This window comes from Malania oleifera, chromosome 2, assembly GCF_029873635.1.
Source record: "Malania oleifera isolate guangnan ecotype guangnan chromosome 2, ASM2987363v1, whole genome shotgun sequence".
Taxonomy (NCBI): Eukaryota; Viridiplantae; Streptophyta; class Magnoliopsida; order Santalales; family Ximeniaceae; genus Malania; species Malania oleifera.
This window is the reverse complement of record NC_080418.1, coordinates 55,691,126-55,710,430: the sequence shown is the minus strand read 5'-3', so window position 1 is coordinate 55,710,430 and position 19,305 is coordinate 55,691,126. Positions and strand designations below refer to the sequence as shown.

The window sequence follows — 19,305 nt, the reverse complement described above, 5'->3', positions numbered from 1 at the left end:
CTCACACAGATTAATGTCTTTTGTTCTATTAAATATGATTAAAAGTGAAAGTATATTTTAATATAATTAAAAAATAAAATATTAATGATGTATAAATTTTAAATTTTTTTCCATTGATTTGTTATGTAAATGTTTTCCTTGCATTTTTTATTACAAAAATGAAAAGTGAATTTCTTTTTCTTTTTCCTGAAGCTCTTCAAGTTTCAGAAGCTTCAATTAACTTGGAAAATTCTGGGTGGGGATTGGTTCATAGTTGTGGCCATTTGTTAATGGTAATTCAATGTCTTAATTGAATGAACAACGTGAGCTTGGTACCTAACCGCATGCTGGAGTGATAGATATCATTCTACAGAGCCAGAGTTGCTTTTTGCAGTCATGCTAACAGCTTTACTGGACATTGTCAACCCAAATTCAAAATCCAATTCCCATTCAAAGGTACATTAGCATTTAGCACTTCCAATGCTTAAATTTATAGAATGACCCAAACTTATTTTGCTGGGTTCCTCAACTCACTCTGCACAGAGCACAACCACACCAGTTATCTTGGGCTGTCACTTCCAAATCTGGATTCTATTTTCTGCAGAAATAGAATTTCAAAAAATTTGTTCGGATTTCTCTGAAGGTGTTTGTGATCAGTTTTCGTTTGTGTATAACGCAAACTGATATCAGATCATATTTTGAGATTCATTGTATCCTGAAAACGAATTTGTTGACTCAATACACACCGATCTAGTGGAAGCAAATAACGTTTTAAGGAAAACAACATTATAATGTGCCTTTAAGCATTTTCTAATATGCAGTATTTTCTTATCTTATGCTACACCCACAAGCATCGAGTTAGGAAGACATCACCACCATAATAATAATAATAATAATATAAGGGAAAAAGACAGAAGAACACTACATGCTATAAATTCTTGATTCAATTTAAATGTATAGAATCAAATTCAAATCAGTTACATGGTCTCAGACATAACTTATCGTTCTCAATTCTCGAACGTACAACCTATTGCCTGCACCTGATTTATTTGTAAATAGGATAGAAAAACTCAAGTAAATTTTACTCTTCCATGGTTACAGTGATCCCTCCTATTTTTAAGGGAATAAAAATAAGAAGCATAAAATTGGCCGAGTGTAATTCATTCATTTTATTATGCTTGGTAGGGAGGAAAGGAAAAAGAAACAAAAATTTTATGATATTTGTAAACCCTCTGGCTAACTTCTTTGGCCGCCTAGTTAATCTATCAATGGAGCCATAGGTTACTTGTAATGAAGATGTCACTAAGCAGATTTTGTGACCTCATGAATCGCGTTTGCCAAATATCCAACATTGCCAGTTGTAACACCTGCCATGCTGCATATTTTTGTTCATCGGTTAGAAAATTTACCCCAATACAATGACAAAAAAAAGGGACTACAAGCACATAAACAATTGAGCATGTCACCTGATACGGCCATTACGGGTCATGTAAATATGAAATTCCTTAGTCAAATGATCAACCTGCTCAGGTGTCAACCCACTATAGCAAAACATGCCAATCTGTAACAAAAATAATTTCAAATAATAATTATGGCATGCTTGAAATGAGTGGTACCCAATAATAATAACGATAATAAAGAGCAATACAAGTGGCATCAATTATTCAAACCCTATCATACCTGCTTAGTTATGTGCTCCCATGACAAGGGTGATCCCAAATGTTCAAGCTTTTCTTTCAGAGCAGTTCGCATTCCTATGATACGGTCAGCCATGACCTACCCAGAAGAATGCTGATCATCCTCAGATTTATAGTAACAAATAAAAACTAGAAATTCAGGTGAATTATGCATTTTTTACGTTGATGCCTTGTTACCATAGTGTTTTACCCCAGTCCCAACACCTAGAAGCACCTCAACCTTGAACCTGCCTTGTGATTTTCTATTAAGTCATTTCAAGATCACTAGTTTTATCAATCTGACAACTGAATAGCTAGTATTTTTTATCTTGCTATCAGGAAGAAACTGGCGAAGCAGACAACTCAAATCTGCCAATCTTTCTGTCTTCAGATTCTTTCTCTTCTTGGGGTTCAGCATCTGTCCTATAGTTATGGGCATAGACCCTAAAAGATATCCCTTTTGGAATCTCTTCATAAAAGCAGAGCATTGAACAGATTCGTGTGCTGTGAGTTACTAGTGGTTGTTAACCAGCGACACAAAAATTAAACCCTTGGCCAATAGATACTAGGAGAAGCATCACATGGTTCTCACACATGCATTTGCATGTAAGCATGAGAGAGAGAAAGAGAGAGAGAGAGAGGGCAGGAGAATTTTCCAACCCATCTCATTCAGTAGGAGTGCCGTGGGCAGATCCATGTGCATCCCGATGGCAGTAAATTCCCCCTCTGGGAGTACCAAATTTTGCATACTAGATATTCTATACACAGATAATTAAATTGATTTTGTTGGTGCCATATATTAATAACTTAAAAGTGTCATGCTTGTTGCATAAAGAAAAGGAATTTCACATAATGAGAATTGTTAAAATCACAACGTAATTGAATGAGAAACGGTTGGATGAATAATTAGACTGGTCACATGTGTTGAGAGAGTTGTATTCAATAGTATTAAAATAATCTAGTTGATTATGGAACAATTCTAAAAACATGGAAATCTGTCAAGGGCAATTAAGAGATATGAAGTCCTTTTGAAATTTGAACTTTTATTGTGAACATATCTAAAAGACGTATATATTTGTTTTGAAGTTCTTGCAGTGATAATATTAAAGATGCACCTATTTCTGAAAATATATAATTCAAAATTAATTTTTCATTTTGGTAATGAAAGTATTGTTGTTAAGGATGTTATGGCAGTGTGTAATTACAAGGATTGCTTCAAAAGCAAAAGGAAAAATCTTTTGTCTTAGCTGGGTAAAGACGGGAGGGGGTGGGAAGGAGAGAGAAAGAAAACCACAAACTGACATGGCTGAATAGATATTCTATCTTAAGAGACAAGTGGTCGTTCCCAGTAGTCTAAGATCCTGTTCTGCCACTCAGTGGTCACAATGTCCTTATATCCCCCAAATTTGAGGAAAAAAGAATGATCTCAGGCTGCATTTGAGACCATAGGGCTCAAATCTTGGATTCAGAATTGTTTGGAATTCAACAAAACTCAGTACAACTTTAAAATACATTTTATGCAAACCCACACAATTCCAATTATGAGGCTTGAACTCTATACTCTCAAAAACCATGTTAGTTCATGTCTTTGTTTGAAAATGCCTTTCTAACACACATCTAAAGCTCTCTATTGATGTGAAGGACCTTCAAATTCAAGATTATGCTGAAAAATTTTCTCAAGGGAAACAATATAATTTGATTGAACTAATCATATTACTTCTAGGAAGAATTGTAAGTATTCAACACTGGATATCAGAGAATGTGGAGGCATAATCTTAGTTAACCCAAGCATCTGCTGTTGCACCTTGAGGCATGATCCTTTTTCTCCAGGGTAAGAGCCCTCCAGAACGAGCTTCCCTTCAGTTTTAAATTTATGACCCTAACCTACCAAGTCCACTTTACAAAAAATGGGTTTGTTGGGTTCACGATGATCCATAGATTATCCCAAGGACTTGGATGCAGTAGGAGGCCATCTCAAGTGACGTACAAGTCAAAAACACTAACTAATTTTTTAGTGGTAAAGTAACTGTTAGAAAACATATAAATAATAAGAATTTACCTTAACCTCCTTCAGCCACAAGCTTTTCAGATCCCGATCTCCAAGTATAGTTGAAACAATAAGTGCACCATGAACTGGAGGGTTGCTGTACATGGGTCTGGCAAGCTGCTGCATCTGACTTTTCACAGCCACTGCTTGTTTTTCATCTTCGCAAACCAGACTGTTGTCAGTAAAAGAAGGCATAAGCAGAAAGAAGAATGAGAAAAAAATTGCAGACAAACAAAAAGTTACATAAGAAGGTAATATAAGGAGGTTGCAGCTGGCACTTTCTCAAAATCATTTGAAGAGGAAATATGTATTCCAACTGCTCTCATGTTTCTTATTTATTTATTTATGTTTTACTGGATTGTTCTTCTTCCTTAATGCACAGCCCCTAGCTCATCCCCAAAAATTTCGTAGGAAAAGAAATATCCAGTTAAATTTATTTTGCAGTCAATTATTGAAGAATATAACTTTTAAATAAGAGTTATGTTCAGATACCTGTTACCAAAAACCTGGAGGGTAAACAATAGGCATTGATACACAGAAAATTACCTAAGACATCCTACTCTTTGGCCATAGAGTCCCATATTTTTTGCATATGACTGGGCACATCCAATTAGATGACCATCCTCAAGAAAAATTCTGATGGATTTCGCATCCTTTTCTGGATAGCCGCTAGCAAAGCCTTGATAAGCCATGTCAAAGAAAGCAAAATGACCTTTAACCTGAAAACAGATATGTGAACATAAGGAAGAAGGGTATAAAAGTGCAAAGCAGAACATTTATGCAAAGGGCCTACCTTACACTGGTATGAGATCTCTCGCCACTGTTCTTCTGAAGGATCCACTCCAGTAGGATTATGAGCACAAGCATGAAACAGAAAGAATGACCCATTTGGAGCATTCTACATACACAAAATGAGGGTGCATGTAACGGACAAGGAAAAACATAATTTTGGAAATGGGAATTGAATATGGGGGCATTATTAACATAAACAACGGTGCATTACACACCTTTATGTCATCAATCAGCTGTGCAAAATCTAGACCCCTCGTTTCTGGATGGTAGTAGTGAAAAGTTCTTTGAGGTACATGGGCATCTCTCCATATGTTATGATGGCTGTTGAAAGTTCATGTTAGAAGGTAAGAAATATAAACCAATCATGCATGCGCACACACATCGAGCAACATTTCAGTTTCACTATTAAGAATACAAATGCTACTGGTTAGTCAGAGGAAGCCTAGACAACGATACTTACTTGGCCCAGGTTGGGACTGGAATATAAATTTGAGAATCTGGCTGAAAGCGCTTTTGAAGGTCTGCAAAAAGTCGGCATGCACCAGTCCCGGAAAGAGATTGAACTGCTGCAATCCTTTTATCTTTAATCAAATCAGAGTTTTCCCCATATGCCAGTTTCAGTGATTCTTCAATCATCTTCACACTTCCTCCCATTGGAAGATATTCCCTGGCAAGAGTAACTTTAACCAGATGACATTCAACAGTTCACACTAAAAATTAATAATTACTTACTATAGACGTGTTGAGTTCAGAAAGTTATATTGATGGCAGCATTTTTACTGTTTCAGCAATAAAAACACAGAACAAATAACCGTGCTTCTGGAAAAAAACACACATACCCACTCAAAGAAAGAAAAGGAAGGAGGATGGAGGGGCACGATAAAAGAATATGCACAAATGAAGTGCCATCTTTTTCAAGGGCCCTGATCCTTTAACAAAAATAAGTCATCCAAAATCAAATGCAACAAGCAAAACAGAGGATTTTGTTATCAGTACAAAATAATAGAAATTAATTTAAAGGGAGGCGCCCTACCACTAAACCATGCACATTTTGGAAGTCCAAGGTATATGTTATTGCCACTACTACCAAGTTAAAAAAATTTCTCAAGCATTGTCAAATTCTCAGACAAATATTACGTCAATCAGGTTCTACCTTATTGCTCGCTTATTGTTTTTTGGCCATATACTCAGTTCTCAACTAAAATTCATTAGATCTATTTTCATTTGGTTCAAGGAACCTCTGAGGATTTCCTAGAATGTTGGGATTGCTTAACAACCACATTTGGTTCATTTTGAGAATCTCACGAGGTTAGCATTTAGGGTTCCATGGGCAATGACTGCATAATTAATACCTTGTTTCATGATTTCTTTTGCATTGAGTGGGCTTGCCAAGCACATGCCCTGATGTAAAATGGAAGAAGAAAACGATAAATTTAAAAACAAGGGGAAACAAAGTTGGATTGAAAACTTTACTACTTCATTGATAAGGAAATGACCATTATATAGGCTAAAAACAAACAGTTACAAACACAAAAATAGGCACCACTAACATCATGTTATCACTAACATCATGCTAAACAACTCCTAAGCACCACTAGCATCATGCTAAACAACTTCTAGGCGCCACTAACATCATGCTAAACAACTCGTAGGCACCACTAACATCATGCTAAACAACTTCTAGGCACCACTAACATCATGCTAACTAACTCCTACAAACTAGGCAGAAAATAAAACACATTTGCTGCTATTAATTTATTCAACAAACCCTCCCTTGAATTAATGTTCCATACATAACATCAATTTAATAAGACTTAAGCTTTAAAGCATCATCCCTCAGATAAAGTCCTTTGAATTGCAAACACCAAGTAACTCCCTGAACTTCTGAAATGCTAGAAATTTGAGAGGCTTTGTTAGAATATCAGCAATCTGGTCTTTACTTCTGCAGTAAACCAAATTAATAACTCCATCATTTGTGAGATCTCTTAAGAAATGATACTTCACATCTATATGCTTGCTTTGACCACGTAGAACATGATTCTTTGAGAGCTTTATTGCTGAACTATTGTCACAATAAATGAGAGTAGGCCCATCTTCTTTGAACTGCAGCTCTTCAAGAATCTTCTTCAGCCAAATAGCTTGACAAGCACAAGCTGTTGCAGCAACAAATTCAGCTTCAGTGGTTGACAATGTGATGATTGGCTGCTTCTTTGATGAAAATGAAACAACTCTTGTTCCCAACATGAAAACATACCCAGATGTGCTTTTACGATCATCAGAATCTCCTGCATAATCACTATCTGTAAAGCCAAACATATATGAATTTTCTCCCTTTTTGAAGAACCCAAACTCCTTAGTACCTTGCAAGTACCTAAGAATTCTTTTTGCAGCCAAAAGATGAATCTCTATTGGACACTCCATGTGTTGACCCTACAGGTCATACCCTTTTTTGATTATGACAAATACTCTGGTATTTAATGTCTATCAAATTTGTGTGCTGGATAATACTAACAAGATCATATTGATGGCATGCGGCAACTTGAAGAAGAATGAAAACCCCGACATATTTACTTGTTGTATTTTCATATTCGGGTCTGTAATATTTAAATTCAAAAAGGTCTGTAATAATCTGCATATCATGCATGTAGGAACTACAAGCTCAAAAGCCTTAGAACGACTCTAGGTCCCTACACATCACGTGGAAATCGAGAGACCTTAGACAAGACTTTGTCGACTGATGCCAGGTTTTTAAGGCTAAGTTAAAAAACCTTGGCCTTAGAAAGACCTTAGGTCCATGCATAAGCACATAAGATGTCCCCAAAATCATTTATAAGATCAGGGGAATTAGTTGAAGTGAAAATGGACTTATAGGGCAAAACTGTGAGGTTTTGGGCGACCAAACCCCAAGTGCTCAAAACACCTCAAGCGACCGAACCATTTTGAATGTAACGTTCACGGGTGACGGAACCATGTTTTTAACTTTTCCCACCAACTCAGCAGCCTGAACTTCACGTTCAAATTACCTCGAGCTATCGAACACATGGCTCCGGCAGACCGAACTCAGGGCTAGGCACTCGAATCATGGACAGCGTGGGAATTGCCTCTAGTCAACCAATCGAACCTTGACTCGGGCACCCGAACTTTGAAAAATAGCTTTTCTCGTTGAGTTTGTTCGGGCGACCAAACCATGGTTCAGCCATCTGAAACTCTCGAGTTGTTTATTGTTTTTACAGCAGTTAAGACGGTTAAATATGGTTATTTTTGCTAAACCTTTTTTTAAATTTTTTTAAGAATACCCTATATATCCCCAACGGCTATAATTTTCACCTTTTCTATATATAGGGGTTCATTTGCAAGGATTAGCCAATAATTAGCAAATTGATTAGTGAGAAATCCTATGAAAAATTCCAAGGCCCATATTTTCCATACTACACTCAAATACTCCCAAATACTCTCCTACTTCATATTCCTTGATTATTCAAGCCTAGAGAGAGAGTTTAAATTAGTTGTGCTTCATTCTAAATAACCCTATACTCTTATTTGATATTTGTATTGCTTGATTTTTGTCTCGAGAGTTTGGCTAGAGTTCTTCCCACTGATTTGAATAAATAAATCTCGTGTGGGAAAACTCATTTGCTTTAGGGTCTTTGCATTGATATTGCAAGATTCCTTAAGCATTCTTTTTGTATGCAAAATATTTTACAAAACTTGATTTCAAACAACTCTTGTGTTTGATACATTTGAGAAAATATTTTTGAGTTCGTTTGAATATTATTGCTAGCATCTTTGAAACACTAATATGATATTGAGATTTGATACACTTTGCTTTCAAAGATTAGCTTGTTTGAACACTTTTGTGCTTATCTAAGAATACATATTATATTGAGTGTTGATTGCACACATTCACACCATTGAGCTTATTGTTCTTACATGTTTGGTGTGTTTTGATTATTACTGGTACATATATGCTTAATTAAGAAACATTTATTTGTACGCAAAAATTATATTGTTTGTTGTATTTCAGGCATGAGCCTGAAGAGGGAGACTAGCCCTATTGAATAGTCTCGGATTGGCTTAGACCCGGTTAGGAAAACTAGGTGCATCATCCTGATAAGGAGTGGTTGTAGGTTAAGGTCAGCCTTGCTAATTGACCTAGTTGTAAATGGTACTGCTCCACCCGTTAAGTGAGCCATAGTGGAATCCTTGTGCTGGTGAGCCAAGGCGGGGACGTAGGTAGTATTGGCTGAACCCCGATAACATATCGTGAGTGCAATTTACATTTCTGCAATTTATTTACTGCACGTGTATGTTTTGTTGTGAATGATTAGATTTATAATTGCATAGACACACCCTAGGTTGTGTAAAACTTCTGATATGGTTTAACCTAGGAGGCTAAATTTTAAAAATACCAGTCCACCCCCCTTCTTGGGAATACACCAAAGTCAACACCATGTATCTACTAATGACACTTATAGTATGCATTATATCAGGCTTTGTTGCAGTCAAATACATTAAGCTCCCCACAATCTGCTTGTAAAGAGTACTATTAACCTTCTTTCCTCCATCATCTTCGTTTAGCTTCAAACCAAACTTAGATGGTGTATTCACAGTATTACAATCCTTCATCTGAAACCTGTCTAAGATTTCTCCCACATATTTCTTTTGAGAAATAAGAATGCTGGTAGAAGACTGCAACACTTCTATGCCAAGAAAGTAATGCATTATGCCAAGATCAGACATTTCAAATTCAGTCATCATGGATTTCTTAAAGCTTCCAAACCTGGCTGTATTACTTCCAGTATAGATTAGATCATCTACATATATGCAAAAAATGAGCATTTTCTCTCCATCCTCAACTTTTATGAAAAGTGTATGTTCATAAGGACATTTTTGAAATCCTTCCTTCAAAAAATAAGTTTCTATACGATTATACCAAGCTCGTGGGGCTTGTTTTAATCCATATAGAGTCTTCTTTAGTCTATACACTTTATGCTCATTTCCAGATTTCACATAACCAAGAAGTTGATCGATAAATACCAGTTCCTTCAAATCTCCATGGAGGAACGCCGACTTCACGTCCAACTGAAAGATAGGCCATGATTTCTGAGCTGCTAATGCAATCACTGATCTGATTGTGTCATGCCTTGCAGCTAGAGCAAATAATTCTTTATAATCAACACCGCACTCTTGCTTATAGCTCTTGGCCACCAAGCGTGCCTTGTACTTGTCTACTTCACCATTCTCCTTTAGCCTTGTCTTGTAAACCCACTTCACGCCAATTGTTTTGTACCCTTCTGGAAGATTAGATGACTCCCAAGTGTCATTCTTTTCGATGGCTGCAATTTCAGCATCCATAGCCTTCTGCTATTTTGATTCTTTGACAGCACTTTCAAGCACTGTAGGATCACAATCTGCAAATAGAGCAAAATGAGTGATTTGGTCTTTAGATTGATCAATTCTAGTTACCTCATAATCTGACATCCATGCTGGCCTCCTTCGAACACGATGAGAACGTGATTTGGCTGCTGCTTTTGGTGCTGTTGGAGTGACTTTAGAGGCTACAGGAGTTTCATTTTGAGGATTCTCAACTGCATCAGTTGCTAGAGCAAGGTGTTGCTGCAGCTAGTTTGCTTCATCACCATCTTCTCCATCAAAACTAGTTGGAATTGGCTCTCCAACTACATTTTTGCTCCATTCCTCGATTTGATCTTCATAAAAAATAACGTCTCGACTAATAAGTATTTTCTTAGTGTTAGGATTGTAAAGCTTATAAGCTTTTGACTTATCACTAACACCAGGAAAAATACATTTTTCTCCCTTCTCATCCAGCTTCTTCCTCTTCTGATATGGAATATGGGCATATGCAACACACCCAAAAATTATGAAGTGATTAACAATTGGCTTCCATCTGCTCCATACTTCCTCTGGTGTCTTATTTCGAACAGCAAGTGTGGGACTTCTAACATGCCCAGGATTGATCATAGGATATGCAGTAGATCTCCATTGGATCCCAATTGTCAGATGTTGCAGTAGACTTCGCTTGGGAAACTCAATCCAAAATCCATTAACATTAGCCCCACCGCTTAAAACTTTTCTTAGATAGCTCATATGCCTACCTCATGACACCCATGACACATGTCCTTCCCTTGTTCTCCTTTTTGGTAAGATTGCACCTAAGTATTTCAAATTCTCTTCTCAATGGTCAAAACCTTATAAGGTCTCCTCCGATTGGAGGATGACACCTCGATCCCAGCAATACAAACATCCTTCCTTAATAGCGTTTAATGCTTAGTAAGTTTTAGCTCTCATGTTTGCTAGACTCTCTAAATTGGAGTAGAGCTTCTCCCTCTAAAACTCAACCACATCATCCCTCCATCGTCACATCATCCACACTGCTCTCTACTTCATCCCATAATGGTACACAGTCTCTCTCCCCAACACACAAGTACCCTACGCATATACACGCTAAGTCTGACTCATTCCACGTCAATAGCAATAGGAAAGAAACGAAATAGAAAGAGAGAAAAACAAGAAACCATCAGAACAAACAGAGCCTAAGAAAAGTCGTCACTAACCAAAAGTGAAAACAGAAAAAGAAAATAGTTGTTAATATCAACAAAATCATGATGTCACGAGTACCTATAAAGAACAGAATAAACTTGACAGTGGAGGGGAAAGAAGGTAAGCCTTCAAGGGACCACCACAACACTTGCAAGTGGAAAAACCACCACATACAAGTACATCTCCGCGTCATGTCGATTCCCGTTGTCTTTAAAACAATTAGGATCAATAACTGCTAACTATGTAATCAACGCCTGAATTACGGATAAACCAAGGTTCTGTTTGGTAGACGAGAAAACACAGGAAAATACACGAAAAACTTCAATCTCTGCTGACTGTAAAAGTTGTTAATCAACCTATACAAATCTAGAAAGCTTTAAATTTTAAGAATTCCTCCCCTTTTTTTTTTTTCCCTTCATTTTCTCAGCAAATAAAATGAGAATAAGAAAATGATTCACTCACATGTTTAATTTTCCAGCGATCCTCCTCTCTGCTTCCCTAACGCATTCGAGCACGACAGGCTTTCCATTATCGTCACGGTAGGCTCCCTTCACACATTAAAAAAAAAAAATTATCAAAAAGGAGGAAATAATAATCAGACAAAATGAAAAAAGAAAAAAAAAACACAGAGACAGATCAGCTGAAAATACACACTGATCAATTTCACCGAATCTCCGTTTTCTTGCCGAGAAAATGAATCAAAGAAAAATAGCAAATCAAGTCAAATTAAACAAAATCAACAGCGAGCATAGAAATTCGAAGTCCATGTCAATTCCTTTTTCTTCGTTTCCTCAGCTAGCAAACACCTCAACATGAAGCTCGAAATAAAGTCAATTAGGACAGTACTCACGACTCCAACATTCACTTTATCAGGACTGGGATCCGCGAGGAAAGCCTCGGTAACGCCGAGGATGGGATCTTTGGGGGCGGGTTCGACGTTCCCCCACAAGGAGGACATGGATCGCACTCCGAGGGCGGGGCTTCCGGCGAGAATCCGCCTGGAGATCGCGGTCGGCATCGCCATGTGCGTCTGAAACTCTTCGTCTGTGTATGTGTGATGAGGCGGGCGAGTGCGTACGTCGAGCACAGAAAGCAAAGGAACGGGAAGATCAGGAGAGAAGAGAAATAGAAGGGGTAGAAATGTAAAAAGAAGTGGGATTTGATGGAATGACCTGAAAATGCGCGATGATGTTGTAAGAAGAGATTTAGGGATACGGCTTCGACATCGGGATTGGCTCATATTTCGGCTGCCCTCAGGTGGCCCTGCCGTTGTCCTTTTAGAGGTTTGATCACGCTCCTTCGAAGCGCGTGCAACCATATGCATCGAAGGCGGTTGTTGTAAAATTGCGGCTCAAGGACACATTAGGAGGGCGTTTGACGTCGGTGGTGTTCGACGTTAATCACATCAGATCATGTCAGAATTTCTTTTTTCTTTTTTTTTTGATAAACCAAAGACTCCATCCTCTTAAATTGATCTTTTGTACTTTCACGAGCGGCACCAACTCCGGAGGCTTGAAAAGACCCCCACTCTGTGAATCACAATTTGATTTTTTTCCCTTAAACCAAAATGACAGGTTCCCCTCAAAACCCTGAAATTGCTAAGTTTATAAGTCCATTCCCCAGTAGAATTTTATCCTTAATATTATTTTAAAATGAATTTTAACTTTTTTACTTCAAATATTATGTTATATAATTTATTTTACACACCAATATGTACGTGCATACATTAACATAAATAGTTGTATATCTCATGGATGTATTTTTTAAATATAAATTATTTTTTAATATTAATTGACAAAGGAAGGTGGATCTTAGATCAACAGTAAGTTACTCCTTTGCGCCGATTGGCCACAAGTACGAATCCAAGGAAATAATTTTTATACATAAACGTAGTGGCAAAGTTGTAAATGAGTTATAACACCCATCCATCTCTAAGCATTCTCATATCAGGAATTGTAGCTTGGGACCACCTTATTTTTTGAATTACGCACCGGGTATCCACGCGTCCGTTTTACGGTTCACGTGACTAAATCTGCGCCCCTTGAAGTTGACCTCACAACTCCAAGGGGAGGGTAAATTCAGGAGTCTAAGGATGAAAAAGAGTCCGGGAGGGTTTGAACACTTGACATCGTAAGAGGCACTCCCATAGTCCGCACTACCACCTGAACCACACCCTGGGGGTGTGGGACCACCTTTTTAGTTGACAATAAAATTGCAAATGAGATGAATTGAATTCCATAGTGTCATGTTTAGTCCTTTTTTTTTATTAAAATTTTAATTTTTAATTGTTTTGAAACTAAATTTTATTATACTCGTTCAACCTTATAAGATGTTTGCAAATAGTTTGATTCTTTTGAAACTTTTTGTGAAATATGAGAAGCACTTTAATTGTATTTTATTAGGCAAAAACAACAACAAAATTAAGCCTTAAGTCCCATTAGGTGGGGTCAGCTATATGAATCATGGATCTTTTGACAAATTTAGGGATATTAAATCTTTATTCACTATCTCATTTCAAGTTACTTTAGGTCTACTCTTATCCCTTCTACTATTCCCACAGTAACTAACTCGTACTTACTCATTGGTGCACTATGTGACCTATGTTGCAAGTGTCCAAACCATCTGAGTCATCTCTCCCTTATCTTATCTTCTATAAAAGTTACACATAACTTATTACAAATATGTTCATTCCTTAATTTATCTTTCAGTTTTATAATACTCATTCATCTAACTATTCTCATCTCAGGAACTTTTTCATTTTGGATTTTTTATTTGAATGTCGCCCAACATTCTTATCTATGCTAGTCATATAGCTATCCTATAAAACTTTCATTTTAGTTTTAAGGGTATTCTACGATCACAAAGTACATTTAAAACACTTCTCCATTTACCCAACCTGTTTTAACTTTACGCATTACATCATCTTTAATTTCTCCTTCAACATGCATAACAGATTTAAGGTAATTGTGTTTTATTAGGTAAAACGTAAAAAAGGATTCTTATTAATATTGTTTGAGTTTTTTTTCTTCTTGTACCAAGCCAGCTTATTAGACTTGGGAATTGGCCCTATCACTAATTTTAAGTTATAATTTTTAGTTAAATAAGGTCATGCCCAGATAGTCCCTACTTTTCAAGCCTTCTATAGTTTATAAAGCATAATTCGACCTTATGAAACAAATTGATAAATGAGGCTAATACAAACCTATTAAAATGAGTGAAACTAAGCATATAATCAAGCCACTTATGCGTTGAAACAACTTGAATCCATTCGTGTTCAGGTTCAACTCATTTGTTAAATGAGCCTTAAAATTAGACTTGAAAATCATTGATTTATATGATGAACTAGCATGAAAGAGCTCTTACCAAGTTGAGCTCCCAAGTCGCCCATGGGCAACTTGGTTCATTTGCAGCAATAGTTGGTTTGCAACCCTAGTTGCTTGCCGTGGGTTGGGCTAGTATCTCTATCAAAATCTATTCACTTCCAAATGCATGCTCAAGTCTAGTATTTATGCGCACACACACACACACACACACACACACACACACACACACACACATATATATACATATGCATGTTTGCATTTGCACGTGCGTGCACGTACTTGTTGACACTATATTTTATGCAAGCCTAGTTTGTTAAAACATAGGATCATTCACCTTCTTTTCAAGGTTCTATGCTTTGTTGAAAATGTTGATTTTGGCTTCATTAAGCCCATTGTATGCACTCAAAGATCATTTCTCTCTCAAATTGTTGGGCCACTCTCTTCTTCTCACTTTTTTGAGGTTTTCATGCACATGCACAACATTGAAAGGAAATATAAATTTTTAATAAATAAAGGAAAATGATTACATTTGAGAGTCGATTTACATTCCATATAATGAGAGTGTGCATGGTTTGGTTGACCGAACCATCCTCTAAAATCGTTAACCAAACCAGAATTTCATTTTTACCGAAAATGTGATTTGAATCCAAACTATTTCAAACAATTAATCAAATTTCTCTTAGCTAGTTTTCCAACTAATACCTACTAGTTAATTGAACCAAACAATCTACTTAAAAATTCATGATTTTTCAATTTAACTATAGAAAATTGTAGAGATAGGTAGGAGAAGTAGAGATTGTTTTGAGAAATTGTCGTTTGTTCATCACATATGCGAATGTATATGAGTTAGAAGAAACTAAAGTTAGATAAAAGGAAAAAAAAGAAAGTAGTGACATGTCTTCCCATTTCAACCCAACTCCTCATATGCTCTTCTCTCCCTTTTAATCCACCTAAAGCACCAAACCCTTCAATCCCAATAATTGACCCATCAACAACCCTCTATATCTTCTCCTCTCTACAAATCTCAATCCAACCTCATCCAAATGCACAAACTTTGACCCAATCTATTAAGGGATTGAGAGATATGATTCACTAAACCTAATATATGGCAGAGAGAAAGAGAGAGATTACAACCTTAGGGTTGGGTGGTGTGGCTGTGAATGGGTATGGCGATGGCTAAGGTTTTTAAAGTAAATGGGGAAGGGTCTAAGGGAAGGGATAGGGTCATTTTATAAAGAGGTTGGGGAATGGTGGAATACCATGGGTATGGGTTGGACGAGGCCATGAGCTCAGTGGAATACAACTTTATATATGTTGTGTGCTTGGTATAGATTATTAAAATATTATATAATATACATAACTTTATAATATGTATTTATATATTAATAATAGATTGATTCACTATATATTATAGTATATTTATATTTATAATATATTGATTCAACTTGATTAATTGGTTATTGAATGGATGAAACAATTAACCTAAAAAATTGAAAATTTTGAATTGAAATAGAACAAAAAAGAAAAAAATGGTTACCTAACTTTTTGATTCAATTTGGTTTGGTTTTGAAATTTGGTTCATTATTTGATTCTTCTTGCCCATCCCAACCATATTATTCCTTCAATACATTTAAAATCCAAAAAAGGTACAAAATATAAAATCCCATTAAAAGGATCCCTCATTCAAAGTCATGCATGAAGTTCTCCACATTGGTTAGATCAAAGTGCAAATGTTGTTGGCAGGTGACCTATAGCAACCACTAGATGGCAATGGAGCATCCACAGTTATTTTGTTGTTCTCTCTATCTTTCTCCTAGCATAAGTGTTGGCCTTACAAGACTTAACATCTTGTTTTGATGCAAACAAACAAGTAGAACTTAACATGTTTTGTTTAGTTGATGTATTTTCAGGACTCAATGATGAATGCAAGGTTAAAAAATTCATGAAAGCTTATATTTCAAAGAAGGATGATTATATCAAGCTTGAAACATGGATTAAAAAATGGATTTAAAGATAAAACTTGAAGATCATGAGAACATGTGGATTAAAGAGAACTTAATGAAAGCTCAAAGAAAGATGAAGCAAGCATAAAGACCTCAAGGAATTCAAGAATTGAAAATTTGAAAGAGTCAATAGGAAATTTCATGTTAGTACTTCAAATAATTTCAATATGGATACATGAAGCTCTTAGGTTAATTTATTGGACCTAAATACATTTTAACATACTTGGAAAATATTTTTATAAGGTTAAAAATTATTTTAAAAAGGTTAGAAACATTTTTGGAATGAAAAGCACCAAAAAGAGGATTTTGTAAATGCTGTTAATTTTTATACATCCGCATTGAGGTGCAATTTTATCTATTAAAAACTCTTTATTTTAAAAAGTGTTCAACATGAAAGTTGTAGGATTTTCTCTTAGATTTCATTTGAAACCAATATTACCAAATTTGGAGTTACAAAGAAAGTGTTATGATTGAAACACTGAAGGGTACTCGAAACTAACAGCAGCCTGACAGCAACTTGACAGCAGCCTGGGTGGTCAAGCCAGGCGACTGGCTGTGCCTTGGTAGGTGATTGCCACCCTAATGCCCCTCCTGCTCCTTTAAAAATAACATGGTAGGCGACTGCCAGAGTGTGGTAGGCTACTGCCACGAATAGAATTTTAAAAAATACTCAACGGAAACATTTTTTAAATGGTTTGATTGGGGCTTAAACTTTGTGAAAACTTGGGGAATACTCCAAGTCACTTGGAGACCAAGTTACATACCTTTCAAAGTCTATAAATAAGCCTTAAAGATCATTGAATCAATGTACCAAGAATTCAAATTCAGAAAAAATTCAAAATCTCTCTCAATTCCTCTCAAATTCTCATGGCTCTCTCTTGCTCTCAACTTGCACAAATTCAACTGAGTTTTTGCTGATCTTCTTCCACCGGAATTGTGCTATAAATTCTAAATCTTTCAATCATTGAAAGAATTAGTTGGGATATACTTCATTGAGCTTTAAGTTAATTTCCATATTGTTATTTACTTTGAAGTATATTATAGTTTTGAATTATTGTACTAATTAGCTCTTTTAGGAGCAAATTCTTCGTACACAAATATTTGATTTGTATCTTGTAGATTGACGATTCCAAGGGTTGTTTGAATCGTTGGCTAAGCAAAGGGATATTGCTTAGAGAGGCGGGCTCTATCCTAGTTAAGGAGTGACCGAATGAGGGGATATCATTTGAAGAAGGCGGGCTCTAACCTTAACCAAGAAGTGTTGTAAAGGTATTGTTCCGCCCGTCAAAAGAACAAGTTTAGTGAATCCTTTGGTGGTTTGCCAAAGGCGAGGACGTAGGCTAGGTATAAGCTGAACCTCGTAAAAATCTCTGTCTCACTCTCTCTTTCCCTTACTCTTTATTTTCAGCATATTTAAATTATGTGAATGGTTTAATTGATAATCATATATACTACGTAATATAGAAATCAAGTAAACTTGAAGTCTAATTTTGATTTGGGTTGCGGAAACTGAAAGGGAGTACGTTGGTTATACCATACCTTGCGGAAACCATATGAGAGTACGTTACTTGATTAACAGCCCAAAGATAAATTAACTGAGAGTTTAGTTGAGTTCTGAATATTGAGAAGAGTGTGGATATTGTGTTGATTGGATGTTATATTGTACATTATATTGAAGAAGCAAATCCATCAATACAGGGCTTTATATCAGTAAGTACAAATTTCATCAATCTAATAGTGCTGTAGTTAACCTATACTTGGCAAATTAATTAGTTGTTTGCTTTTCAAATTGTGGTTGATTGATTACTTGAATGATTGAATAGTTGTGTGGTTGTAGATTAAATAAAGGAACTAAGTTCTTATGTGATTGGTGGATTAAACAAACAAGTCTTAAATTAATTAATCAAGAAGAAGTTCTCATAGGAATTAAAAGAAAGTTTTTAAAATCTAATTCACCCCCCCTCTTAGGACTACACCTTACTTTTCAATAAGCAACCTTATTATCTTGCCTAGCCTAGACCATCCCACTCACAAGTCCCATGTAGCCCTTAACCTAGGGCCCCAATTCCCAAGTCTAACTAAATCAACACTTAAGCCTAACACATCTACACAAGATAGAACAAACATAGCAACCAACATAACTAAGCTCAAACCCAAACCCTAACTAAAAACTAAGGTGTAGTCCCAAGAGGGGGGGGGGGGAGGTGAATTGGGTTTTAAACTTTCTTTTAAAACTTTTTGTGAATTCTTTAACTTAATTTAATTCTTTCAACGAATTTTTGATTTCTTGTTGATTTAGCAATCACACAATAAAAGCTTAATTCTCTTTATCTAATCCACAACCACAAAACAAATAAACATTCAATCAACCACTCAAACTAATTAACCACAATGCAAGTAACCAATCAATTAGCTACACAATATTCAATCAAGATGTTTAGTTTGTTTGCAGCCCTGTGGTGAATGAAATTGTAAGCCCTGTAGAGAATGTAATTTGTTTCACTATTTGATATTTTACACAACATACACACTCATCCCAAAATTCAGAATTTAAATAAACTCTTAGTTAATTTATCTTTGGGTGTTAACCAATCAACGTACTCCCTTTGAGGTTTTCGCAAAGTATTAATCAACTAACGTACTCCCTTTCGATTTTCGAAATCCCAAATCAAAATTAAACTTTATGTTTACTTAATTTCCAAATTTACGTGGCATATATGATTTAGGAATTTAAAACATCCATGTAGTTAATATATGTGTAGAAAATAAAGAGCAAGTGAAAGAGAGAGTGAAACCGGGATTTTCACGAGATTCGGCTTATACCCAGCCTATGTCCTCGCCTTTGGCAAACCACCAAAGGATTCACTAAACCAGTTTCTTTATCGGGCGGAAAAACACTTTACACACTCCTTTAGTAGGCTAGA

General features: G+C 36.1%; 1 protein-coding gene across 1 annotated transcript; it reads right to left on the bottom strand.

The window, feature by feature from the left end:
- Nucleotides 1-905: 905 nt before the first annotated feature.
- LOC131149602 (aspartate aminotransferase, mitochondrial) lies at nt 906-12,424 on the bottom strand. The gene is made up of 10 exons (XM_058100201.1): nt 11,906-12,424; nt 11,518-11,603; nt 4,955-5,161; nt 4,710-4,815; nt 4,496-4,600; nt 4,249-4,421; nt 3,715-3,874; nt 1,660-1,755; nt 1,446-1,540; nt 906-1,354 (listed from the first exon to the last, which is right to left on the bottom strand). The coding sequence occupies exons 1-10, from the start codon at nt 12,377-12,379 to the stop codon at nt 1,282-1,284; spliced, it is 1,575 nt and encodes a 524-aa protein (XP_057956184.1). The 5' UTR covers nt 12,380-12,424; the 3' UTR covers nt 906-1,281.
- Between the last annotated feature and the right edge of the window lie 6,881 nt (nt 12,425-19,305).